The following is a 13,398-nucleotide window of genomic DNA, read 5'->3' on the forward strand; positions in this document are numbered from 1 at the left end:
ATTTTGGGAAGTGTATATACAAAGAAGTGAGTAGAAAAGGGAAAACAATATTATTTCCCATTAATATATATCTGTTTTTGATTAAATAATAACATATCTTGTAAAATATCTAAGGTATAGGAATATATATACCTCAAATATCTGCATCTCATGGAGAAAAGTGAAATGCCTAATCATTAATACTACAGAGAAACAGAGGTTCTTACCGCTTGAGAGAATGACCAGGCTCGGACTGCTCTTGTGCTGTACCTAATAAAGACAGGCCAGAAAAAGCAATACATATAAGCAACAATAGAAATGGTTTTAAAAATGAGAATCATCTCTCGCTCTTTCTATCTTCAAACATAATTTTTTTTTTTACATTTATGTTGGCTCATAGATATACAAACACTCAAAAAACCCCATAACTATTTTTTTAGGCAAGTGTGTCAATGAAGAAAGAAACAACAACTAGAATTTCGAGACAATTTGTCAGGATAACTAATAGTAAAGCATTATAGGATTTCATTATAGTGATCTATATACATGTCCTGCATATAAAGGCTAATTACTCCTTACTATTATTATGTTGTTTTTTTGTAGTATATGAACTTTGATTTAAAAAATAAAACACAAATAAATATATTTCATTAGATTTCCATTTCTTTATAGCAAAGAAAATAATTTTGAGTGATGTGTTTTATAGACTGATTAAAATAAAAGAGTCTAATAAAAAAAAAAAAAAAAATTAAACTGAATTTGGCCTCAATCTTAATTTGAGACACCAAACAGTTTTGACGTTGTGACCACATGACTTTCAAGGAAATCAGCACCCAAGCCACCCATCATGTACACAACTGACATATTAAATTTACGAGGTTTAGCCTGTAGGCTCCCAATTGAGTGTCAGTGTAAGTGGATATACACTCTGTGAAGACCTATGGGGTGTGCTTTAGAGGTGCCATACAATAGCCACTCACCTGTTCATAAATGCACTACTAGATGTCCAGTTAGGATCCTGTAGTGGGACACAGACAAGGTGTTAAGATTCACATAAGACTTTACACTGGGAGGATAATGAATATTGCAAAATTAATTAAATAAATAAAAAAAAATCATGAAAGTAAAAGTATTTGTGTATTTTTTACTCTCATCAATTTGAATAAATAAGATAATGGTTTAATAGAAATGTTTTGTGTTGAAGACTTCACTGAGTAAAAGTATAAAGGAAAAGCACTTGATGCTTAACGTGATGCTTATTTATCTGAGGTTTTAAAGTACAGCAGAGCGGAAATTACACTCTCTAAGAGTTGTTTATGAAAATCTGTTCATGCAAGTCCCTGAAAGAAATTAAATTAAAAGATTTTCATCAAATTACAGAAAAAAAGATTAACAGTGCAGTTGGCAAAGAAAACAAGAGCACATTTCAAACAGTTCTTTTACAGATTAAAAACTGTTTATTGTTAGAAAAAGCAGAGGCTTAGAGGAAAATTAAGTATGAGTGGAGTTGTTAAGAATTTCCAGACAAGCCGTAGCAAAGCACAACAGAGCAGAGCGATACAAAGGGTGAGAGACAGAGGGCATTGGCATTGCAGACAAGTAACATAGATGAAGAGTTAGTATAATCCACCACCAATAAAAAAGACATCTAAAAGATTGTGTTAAAATCTTTGTTTTTAGTATTGGAATATTCTAATTACATTTGCCATTTTCTCTGAAAATGTAACAATATATGTTAATGATAAACAAATAATATTTATTTATTGATCTAAATGTGCATATTTCTTTGAATGTATTATTTGTAATGGTGTTATAATGGAAAACATGATTTACAATCAACAGGCATAACTAATATTTGTTTTATGTAGGGCTTCAGTCTGAAGTCTGTTTTCTATTTTTTTTTATAACACTGTTGCACATGTTAAATAGATGTTTCTTTTTCAAAACCATATGACCTACACTGTTCATGTAAAGTTAATTCTGTGTGAAATGTCGTTAAAAGAAGACAATACAAAACAGATGTGACATGGCACTTTTAATTATACACATCATTTGAAAAGAACAAAAGCATAGCACAAATAAACCCCAAATGCAATATAAATATCGTACAATACTTTTAATACTGTTTAACACTTGTGCTGTAACTTTTGGGCTGTGCTATGCACCTTAAATTAACTGCAGTAAATAACAAAAACAGCGTTGAAAAAGACCACCATTGTAAAGAATCGGGTAAATATGAAAACACCCAGTGCATAAAGCAGTTTGAGCCACCCTTAATAACCAGCTTACCAGCATTAAATGGTATTTTCTGGACAATAAGCCTAGTACCTTTTCAGCAGATTATCTTCACTGACAGCATAAACAGTACACAGATACTAAGGCTAATATGATGTTTGGGTTATGAGCTATGACTGAACAATACAGAATTAAACCAGAAAGTGCTGGTTCAGTCCTGGGTAGTCTAATTATTATTATTATTTTTTAATAATAATAATAATAATAATAATAATAATAATAATAAATAAGAACCCATTAGAAATATGTGGATCACTTGAACTTTCAAAATTATTGCTTCTACCATAGTGGCAAAAGTACAAAAGCAACACACTTAAAGTATGGGTTCATCATCCCCCCCAAACTTTCTCTCATAAAAGAAGTAAGAATGTAACCTGGCTATGAAAAAGAATTTCAGTTCACCAGGCAGGTTACTACAGAGTGTGAGGGAACCTTAACATCAACACGGTCGATTATCTAACTCTGTCACAGAGCTTCAATGGTCCTTTTTTCCCGGTTTTTCACACATTGTAAAGTCAGAGGCTGACTTTTGTTTTTGCCCCCATTTTTCATGAGCTGAACTCAAAGATCTAAAACCTTTTCTATGTTCACAAAAGGCCTATTTCTCTCAAATATTGTTCACAAATCTGTCAAAATCTGTTAGTGAGCACTTCACCTTTGCCTAGATAATCCATCCACCTCACAGGTGTGGCATATCAGCATGATTATTGCACAGGTGTGCCTTAGGCCGGCCACGATAAAAGGCCACTCCAACAAGGTTTTACGGTATTGGGGGTCTGTGGAGGGATCCGAAAACCAGTCAAAATAGTGACCACCATTTGCCTCACGCATTTTGCCCTGTACAGTGAAAACCACGATCCATCCATGAAGAGAACGGAGAAGTGCTTACTAACACAAATTTAGACAGATTTGTGAACAATATTTGAGAGAAATAGGCCTTTGGAGTACATAAAAAAGTCTTAGATCTTTGAGTTCAGCTCATGCAAAATGGGGGCAAAAACAAGTATTGCATTTATAATTTTGTGTGTGTGTGTGTGTGTGTGTTCAAAATCTAGAAAATAATCTTTAAAAATTTTTGGCCTTATCGTCCAAACTTATTGTGATTTAAATGAAAAGCATTACAAATGCAATTGTTAAATAAAACTACCCTTATTTTAAAATGCAAAAGTTGATATTTTAAAAGACTTTTCACTCGGAGAATAAAGCAAATCACAATAAAAATTAAAAAAAAAAAAAAAAAAAAAAGAAATGTGACAAATTTCAAATTATACTGACTGACCAAATGTATGGGTTAGGTCTGCAAAATATCACCGGTAAACATATTTTCATCCTTTCATTTGAAATGTTATGAGATTAAGGACACTTGAATGTTTTTGATGACAAAAGTCAGTTTTAGTTCACATAGAAACTGTTTGGAAACACATTAAAATGCAAGAAATGAAAAAAATACTATCCAAAATGTAATATCCAGAAAACTGTGAAAATTGTACACATTTATGCAATGCTTTGACATATAGAATTTTGTGGAGGTAGCTATGTATGGCAAATGTTTAACTGTGCAAAGTATAATATTAATACAGAATAATGTATGAATTTTTCAGCCCTTTGTTTTAATGCTGTGTTTCCAAACATTCATAAGAAATTTGTAGAGTGAGTAGGACCATTTATTACCATTCTATAAGGCAGTTAAAATTCAATAGTAAAAAAAGCAGCTTGAGGAAGAAAATCAGTTAAAGGAAGCAGACAGAGTAGAAATGAGGAGGAATAAAAAAATGAGAAAGGTCAGGACAGCTGGACAGGGCAAGGCGACATTAATGAGTCAGTAGCTTTAGCCTGGTGATCCAACTGACCAGTAGCGAGGGCTCCGCAGGGGGTCTTTTTGGGGTGGATGTTGTAGCGTTTTTAGCAAAGTCCTCCTGATAAGGAATGGTGGCGTTGTTATGGAGATCTACACTGACGAGAAAGCGGCTGTTCCGCACGTGATCTACGCCTCGTACACAACGCTCCTGTGATGGTTTGTATGAGCGTCCTGTAGCAGGCACCTCCTCGTCTATAGTCGGTATGCGCTCATTGCTGAGGTATCTGTACAAGAGGTCGTCACCTATACAAGGAGAAAGGACGAAGAAAAAGAGATCTAAGGATGCTTGTAAGTAAATGGAAAAAAATCTATCTATGAGGTTAAAAAAATCCTTTAATGATCAGGTCCAAAAACTGAAGACTAGAGTGAAAGACTATATGCTCACAAAGCTTTCATAGATGTTCAAAGACAGCATAGAAAGCTAAAGTAACTTTTGTCATGGATCACTACAGTCACCTTATATTGCATAATGTCTTTAAGCAACTTTTAATTTCAAGAATGTGTATACATAAGTTTTTGATAGTTACATTAACTATTTTCTTTTCTTTTATATTTCCTGGTGTCAATCTCACATTAAAAACTGACATTAAACTGGTGGATGCTGCATTTGCACACATCATACCTTTCCTTCCATGTGTCCATGGCCTGGCATAAGGGTCTATCACACTCAGACACGTTTCTGCTGGCATGGACAGAGGCCGTGGTTTGCCTGTATTGCAGAAATACATGAGGAATTAAGTAAAATGGACATTGATATATTAAACTTAACAAAAAATGTGCTGAAACTGATTTGTTACTAACCATATGAGGGGTTCCTCTCCCTCAGTCGATTTTGCACAATGTTGGCCTCCACAGGGTAGACAGTCAGCTTGTCGTGGTCTGTAATGCTGAAGCGGGAACGACTCTCTTTATCCAGGAAGGAGTTGGGAGACTCAGAGCCTTTTGGTCTGCTGTTAATGCTGCTGAACGAGCTGGTCCTCCCTTCCCTGTGAAAAGAATGTTGACTTACTTATTCAATGGAAATAAATAATAAAATTAACCTGGGGGATAAATCAGGGGAGGTCACTTTCATGTTTCATGACAAACCACAATAGAAATGCTTGAAAGTGATTTATTGCTAAAACAGTACATAAGAGTTTAAAGCAATATAACACAAAAATTGGCAAAAGTAATGGAAGAAGATGGAGCGGAGATAAGAATGCTTTTTACACTTATGCTGGCTGAGTGGCTGGCTTAAGTAAGCTATGGGAGAAAGGAAGTAAAGCGGAAGGGAATGCAGAGTGAAGTTTAGCACTTTAGTGAGGATGGGAGGGGACAATGAGGTACACTCATTAACCCACAGGAATGTAACTAAGTCTCTTAATCTCTCTCTCTCTCTCTCTCTCTCTCTCTCTCTCTCTCTCTCTCTCTCTCTCTCTCATTCACTTATTTTCTCTTACCGTGGTGTGTAAGGCACTGATGGAGGTGGGGGGATGTACAAGTCCAAGATGGCTGGCTTCTGCGTCTTGCTTGTCGATCCAATGCTGTTGTCAGGTGACTGGGTTTTACTTGGGGAAGAGGAGTTCTAAAGGACATGAGACAGTTATCAATAGATGAGCTTAATCATATTCTACATTCATAAAATAGACCACATCTGGTAATATTAAAGGGAGACTGGTTGTACATTCAATGAGTATCATTTTATGCTTACAGGTGCCAGTGACCATTGTTCCCTTTCCCAAAATTTCTTCTCTTGCACATTCATCTGCATTAATTTTTTAATCCTATGCCGTCTCTTAGTGGGCCCCTGACTCAAACATCCCCATGTTCATGTCTGCAGGCAGGATTCAGGGCCAAATCCCTGATTCTATAACTGAATGTTCTTATTGCTGGGTTTGGTTTAAAACGATGCTCTGCAGGAATGTAGTGTATAATAACAGGGGCAGATCCAGGATGCAAATAAAAAAAATTAAATAAAAGCTTAATGTGTCTGGTGAGCAGCGTATTATCTTTGGGATAAATATGATGCATTGTTATCTTGACTGACAACCCCCCCCACAAAAAAACCAAGAATTCGCCTTGCTGAATCATCGTGTGTGATCCGTGTGCAAACCTTGCACAATGCAACCTTACAATGCCGAAATATAATATCTACCACTTGAAAGTTTGTTGACACCTCCATCAAAAGTGATCCTAACATGTCCAGAGAAGCCTGTGTGTAATCAGAGGCTCTGCTATTTGGGGATCATTCTTTTCGACTGTAATGGCTTGCTCTGGTGGTGTCTCGGCAGGGTGCGGAGGCACCTGAGGAGGTATATCTTATTGCAAAGCAGACTGCTGGATTATAATAGCTCTTTGTTTCTGAAAAGCGATAGTCAGGCCTGGGCAGCTCCAAAAGCCTACATTTTTCTAAAAAGTGCATGTTTTGAATTGGATTATCTTTACATAAATCTTTTAACACACAGATTTGATGGAGAACTGTAGAGACCAGGATCATGTCAGGACAAAAGATGGGTTTCTTTTCATTTTTTCCCCTGGTGGATGGGTCTACACTTTACAAAGATGCATGGAATTACGCACAACAATAACATGGCAGGTTTTTCAAAATGAGGGGGACAAAAGTCAACATGTGACAGTATGTGGAGCATTTGTACCAGGAAATCTTCACAAATGTGAATCTACACAGTCTACAAGTGTATCACAATAAACATTACACTGTAAAATGACCCTGTTATTGTTTCTTCTTGCTAGTAAAAAACTGTTCACACAAAGTAAGTGAAAAAAGTTTTAGTGGTTATGCCCAGGACATTGTTGCAAATGATGTAATAAGACTCAATAACACAAAAAAAAAATCACATTGTCTATTTGCCAAAATTTTAGTATAATACTTTATAGATTGTGAGGAATATGTTATAGTAAAAATAAAATAAAGCCAAAAATAAGAGAACGATGTGTGTATGAAAGACAAAAAATACAAACAAGGAATGTCTCATTTAGAGATGTTAACAAGAAAATAATTCTAGGCAGAGTACAAGAAAAAAAAAAGAGCTCTTCGTGGACAGAAACATTTGAATAAAGAATAAAATGTAGTGTTTGAGGTGTTTTTTGTAAATTGTATATAAAATAAAATAGTATATAAAACAAAATGCAAATAAATACATTTCTGGACAACATTCTAAAACATGTCACTCTCTACAGCTGTGGTGAAATACATTTATGACTGAATAACTATTTGTAGATCTAAATAGGAAGTGGAAATGCTCAATATATCAAAAGAACATAATTATATCCTACATTCTGAAAAAATGGCCACAAACAGCATACCCTGTGCTTTTATAGAGCACGAGCTGTATGTCTTTGGATGTGAACCACAAGTAAGTCTGATTTGCATCTGAGATCAAAATCCACAGACTTCTGTACATTTACCTCCACCTACTAACAAACTACTGTGATGTGAATATCTCAATGATGACCAACAAATTATATATATATATATATATATATATATATATATATATATATATATATATATATATATATATATATATATATATATAAAATTGCTAGTAAAACCAGTCATTGAGATACACATATTTGCAAAGTCATCTCTCAATTGTCAGATACTGTCTAATATTAGCTTCTCTATTGGCACAGCAGTTTCCCCTTCAACCACGTTCTTACAGGCAGATTCAAAATTTCCGTGTCAATTTGCATGCAAACAATTGGATGGAAACTAGAGTGAGAGACAGAGCGCTGATGCCTGAAATTGCTTACCTGTGCCTGCGGTGGTTTCCATCGCATGTTTTTAAGCGGTGCCGGTGTGAAGCCAGATGTGCCTGCTGGCCTTTTCTTCAACAGCAGCACCACTCCTTTAGGGTCCTCCCTTAGCTTAGCCACCAGGTTTTTCAACTGCCAGCCTACCTGCAGCAGCAAAAACGCACAAACACACAAAGTCTTACAGACAAGCCTAATGCATTGGAGTAGACGTAAAAGGTGGTGAGAGCAAAGAGGACCTCACCACAGTCTGCTGGTTCACTTGAATCACCTCATCACCTGCATGGATCTTGTGAGACAAGTCTGCTGGAGACTAGGTTTTGAAACAAATGAAAAAAATAATCATAATCTAATAAAGTCACACAAATTACACACACATTCATACACAGCAAAATACATACAAATGTCTGAAATTTGTTTCAAGTAAACATATATATAGTGCCTTGCGAAAGTATTTGGCCTCCTTGAACTTTGCGACCTTTCGCCACATTTCAGGCTTCAAACATAAAGATATGAAACTGTAATTTTTTGTGAAGAATCAACAAGTGGGACACAATCATGAAGTGGAACGAAATTTATTGGATATTTCAAAGTTTTTTAACAAATAAAAAAATTGGGCGTGCAAAATTATTCAGCCCCCTTAAGTTAATACTTTGTAGCGCCACCTTTTGCTGCGATTACAGCTGTAAGTCGCTTGGGGTATGTCTCTATCAGTTTTGCACATCGAGAGACTGAAATTTTTGCCTATTCCTCCTTGCAAAACAGCTCGAGCTCAGTGAGGTTGGATGGAGAGCATTTGTGAACAGCAGTTTTCAGTTCTTTCCACAGATTCTCGATAGGATTTAGGTCTGGACTTTGACTTGGCCATTCTAACACCTGGATATGTTTATTTGTGAACCATTCCATTGTAGATTTTGCTTTATGTTTTGGATCATTGTCTTGTTGGAAGACAAATCTCTGTCCCAGTCTCAGGTCTTTTGCAGACTCCATCAGGTTTTCTTCCAGAATGGTCCTGTATTTGGCTCCACCCATCTTCCCATCAATTTTAACCAGTTTCCCTGTCCCTGCTGAAGAAAAGCAGGCCCAAACCATGATGCTGCCACCACCATGTTTGACCGTGTGGATGGTGTGTTCAGGGTGATGAGCTGTGTTGCTTTTACGCCAAACATAACGTTTTGCATTGTTGCCAAAAAGTTTGATTTTTGGTTTCATCTGACCAGAGCACCTTCTTCTACATGTTTGGTGTGTCTCCCAGGGGGCTTGTGGCAAACTTTAAACGACACTTTTTGTGGATATCTTTAAGGAATGGCTTTCTTCTTGCCACTCTTCCATAAAGGCCAGATTTGTGCAGTATACGACTAATTGTTGTCCTATGGACAGAGTCTCCCACCTCAGCTGTAGATCTCTGCAGTTCATCCAGTCTGATCAGTCTTCTCCTTGTATGAGCTGAAAGTTTAGAGGGACGGCCAGGGCTTGGTAGATTTGCAGTGGGCTGATACTCCTTCCATTTCAATATTATGGCTTGCACAGTGCTCCTTGGGATGTTTAAAGCTTCGGAAATCTTTTTGTATCCAAATCCGGCTTTAAACTTCTCCACAACAGTATCTCGGACCTGCCTTGTGTGTTCCTTGTTCTTCATGATGCTCTCTGCGCTTTAAACGGACCTCTCACAGTGCAGGTGCATTTATACGGAGACTTGATTACACACAGGTGGATTCTATTTATCATCATTAGTCATTAAGGTCAACATTGGATCATTTAGAGATCCTCACTGAACTTCTGGAGAGAGTTTGCTGCACTGAAAGTAAAGGGGCTGAATAATTTTGCATTTTTTATTTGTTAAAAAAGTTTGAAATATCCAATAAATTTCGTTCCACTTCATGATTGTGTCCCACTTATTGTTGATTCTTCACAAAAAATTACAGATTCATATCTTTATGTTTGAAGCCTGAAATGTGGCAAAAGGTCGCAAAGTTCAAGGGGGCCGAATACTTTCGCAAGGCACTGTAGCTTACACCAAAATGGCATAAAAAGGTTACCGTATCATACCTTATCTTAACTATTCGCCTACAAATAAGCTCCTTAAGTTGTTTAAAGTCTAACAAGTCAGTCGACCAGCGAATCTCCATAACCTCGACACTATACAACTTGAATTAGTTGTTTGATGTTGTCGAGATATTTGCACTAAACAGTCACTCGGAAATGAAGTGCACATTTTATATGTTCTTTCACCTTAAGAGATCCCTGCCAAAGCACACATGATCTCCAAATCCTGCTTTCTCATGAACATAAACAGTCATAATCATAATCACATAATCATGTGCCCATTAAAGACATAAGAAAGTGAAATAAGAGAAAATGTTGAAAATAATAAGAAATATATTTTGGGGAAATGCAGATGAATTACATGCCAAAAAAAAAATAAACAAGCTGACAGAATTGTCATGTTTTTAATAATTCTGTACAGTTTAGAGCAATTATTTTGGGTATGACTTGCCAAATAATTTGTTTTAGAAGCAATATTATTGTGTTTACATTTTGTCATTGTGCTTAAACACTAGATGGATGATAACCCGAGTTCAGTCTGTGTTAATACCGAAAACTGGTGCTCACTCACAAGCTGACACAAAAATAAGTCAATGAACTGTTCACATTACAAGCAACTAAAGCAGTTGCCACAGAACCACCCAGTGAATAATTCCTGATTGCCAAAATTAATTGTTTCTTGGGGAAGCATGCAATCTTCATACTAAATACACTAAATACAATTTTGACTATGTGATGAGTTTTCCCAGGTTGGCGCACATAGGTTTTGCGAAATCACCCACATATAGTGTGTGCTAATAAAAAACTAAGTCCATACAAAAGGCTAAAATTTTAAATAATCACAGTAAACAAGTAAGTGATTGAGCAACTCTAGCCTGGCAAATGTCTTTATGATTTATTAACTGTAATTAGTCATAGGATGATTAAAGGTGGATGATTCATTACACAGACGTGGGAAGTTTTTTTTTAGATGAGCTACAGATTGTGACAAAGGCTGTGAGAAATCTGCCAGCAGCTCAGGGTGGAGAGAAATCTTTATGGATCATCTTGGCCTGTCTAAATGCATTCTTCTGTGTCAGCCTAAAGGAACTGTGGTTATACTAGCATGCTAATGCATTCCCCACAAACATGGACTCTGCCTCCCACAGAGAGGGGGAGGTTTTCTCACACCCCACCATTATCTTACCCCTCCCTCTCTTCTGTTTGGCACATGCTAACAAATGGTTGTGTACAACATTGGGTGTTGCCATACCGACAGGATTTGGAAAGAAATAGCGTAAAACTAAAAATGACTCAAAACCCCCCAAAACCACAGAAACATATGCATATATAATTAAACATGCATGGTTCTAGTAAACATTTTAATCAGCAAAAAGAAGAAAAAAAAAACAAGAAGCAGCAGAGCCATTTAAATTATATGGCTGTTATGGAAAAAATACAAATAATCGCTTCTTATTAGAGAGAGAACTGTTAATATGCAAGTGCTTAAATAATTGCATTTGCATTTACTATGGTGACTACATGGTAAATACAATATATTCATGTTCTAACGTTTTAAAAGCATAACCTTTATCTACAAACTTTTCATTTCAGTTTTTATAATGTAAAGTTGAGTTTCTATATAACCGTTTTTTGTGTTCTTGGTTTAGAACACACTATGTATGTAATGCATGTCCAATAAAACTGCTCAAAGCTGCCAAATAGTAAAAGCTCTTTTAATTTTAACATGCTGATGCAACACACTGTGTCAGGAAAGGCTAAATATATACCAGCCCCAGCATCAGATGGCTTCTCAGAGTTGAATCACAGTCTTACATGTTCAGTAGTGCCAGTGATGACATGAAGCCCATCGTAGGTGGATTTTATGTACATCCCCTGAGAGAGACAGCAGGCGATAGAGATAGAAACAGAAAGAGACAGAGAGTTGACATAAGGCATTGAGGAATATATAAATCCTAAAAAATAAACAGTATGCTTGAGACTAACTTGGTGTACTTTACTTGCCAACCAGAAATACACAATCGTGACAGACAGAACTGTGTCTCTTAAGGTGATTTGAGTGCTTTAAGTAGGGGATGTGAACAATTTTCGTGTTTGTCTAACACAAAACACGAAGGTGATAAGTGCTCACCAGGCCTTCTCCTGGCTTAATATTGGTCAGCTGCACTTCCTCCAGGCATGTCAACTGGCTCATTATAGGATCAGAGGTTGTTCTCACGGTCTGGTCACAGATCCCATTTAGCACCTTGGACTGCAAAACAACAGCGGGACAGTTATTAGCAACAATGTGATAGGAGAATCCTGGCACATTAGTAACAAATTGGTGAATCAGGACCCAGGAGGGAATGGTGTCACTAATGATGATGCAATTGTGAGACATTTTGCTCAGGGAAAAGAGAGAAGTTTGCTAATTGGCCCTTTCCTGAACCGAATGTTAAAACGTCATGCATATAGAAAAGACTTCAATAAGATTATATACTTTTAAACAAAGTTTCCTTATGATTTGTTTTATGTATGTAACAACCACTTCCCGTGATTCCTATAATACTACTGCCATGTATGTGTATGTGACAAATAAAATTTGATTTAATTTGATTGGATTTTAATATTCAAGCAGTACACGTATAAGTATGTGAAATGGGCTGGTAAATGTAAAAGACTAAACTTGGCAAACTAGGAACTTATAAATGCACTGGCACTTATCACAAGAGACAGAACAAATTCCAGCACTTTAAAGCTAACCAATGCTTGCAAAAATTCTCAGAACATCTCATCGTGTGGGGTGGGGCGGTGGGGGGGCTGGCATACAGACATTTCTGGGAGAAAATAGTTGTCAGACAGCCATAAAAAGTTGTTGGTGTTTTGCAAGATGGAAGTAGTCTAGCAACTGAGGAAGTAAGTATGGAGAATATCATTAACAGGAAACAGTGATGGATGGCAAGGCCCTTTAGACACTGGCAGTGGCATTTAAACAGGAACTTGTGGAGACTCAGCAGAGGATTACAATGGGCCTTTAATAGCAATAACAATGCTGGGCTACTTTATCAATATTAATATGACAATGCTGGTTCAATAAAATGGCCATATGGCCTATGTCCTTTTCCCTGTTTTATATAAAAAGTATATAATTATATATACATTATTACAACAATGTGTGTAAGATGTGATCAAATACTTACAACTCCCAAAATCTTCTCCTCCATGTCATAAACAGTGCAATCCTGCAGAGAAAAAAGGAAAACATTAAGGTCTATGCTAAGTAATAAGCAGCAAAACAGGGTCAGTGTTGTGTTTATATAATTAGTGATTCAGATATAGCAGTGGACGATAAACTCCAGCCACAAACAAACAGCTTTGACTTGTGAATTATATATCCATGTCAGCTGTAAGACAACATAATTACATAAGACATGAAGGACAACTATAGCGTGAAGCAAATAGAAGGGGACTGGCATGTAGTACGTTTT

General features: G+C 36.4%; 1 protein-coding gene across 2 annotated transcripts in view; it reads right to left on the minus strand.

The window, feature by feature from the left end:
- The window catches only part of LOC310727521 (connector enhancer of kinase suppressor of ras 3-like), a 46,857-nt gene that overhangs the window by 9,412 nt on the left and 24,047 nt on the right, over positions 1-13,398 (minus strand). For both annotated transcript variants that reach the window (XR_014534038.1, XM_083544063.1), the window contains exons 5-15: positions 13,111-13,152; positions 12,063-12,182; positions 11,747-11,806; positions 8,130-8,198; positions 7,886-8,032; positions 5,572-5,696; positions 4,934-5,118; positions 4,755-4,841; positions 4,125-4,375; positions 960-997; positions 207-249 (exon numbers count right to left, since the gene is read on the minus strand). Coding sequence is in view for 1 of the 2 variants with exons in the window: in XM_083544063.1 (XP_083400189.1) it covers positions 207-249; positions 960-997; positions 4,125-4,375; positions 4,755-4,841; positions 4,934-5,118; positions 5,572-5,696; positions 7,886-8,032; positions 8,130-8,198; positions 11,747-11,806; positions 12,063-12,182; positions 13,111-13,152 (1,167 nt within the window). In the remaining variant the exon portion in view is untranslated. The remainder of the gene's footprint in view (positions 1-206; positions 250-959; positions 998-4,124; positions 4,376-4,754; positions 4,842-4,933; positions 5,119-5,571; positions 5,697-7,885; positions 8,033-8,129; positions 8,199-11,746; positions 11,807-12,062; positions 12,183-13,110; positions 13,153-13,398) is intronic.

The sequence above is a fragment of the Silurus aristotelis genome (assembly GCF_946808225.1).
Source record: "Silurus aristotelis genome assembly, chromosome: 6".
Taxonomy (NCBI): Eukaryota; Metazoa; Chordata; class Actinopteri; order Siluriformes; family Siluridae; genus Silurus; species Silurus aristotelis.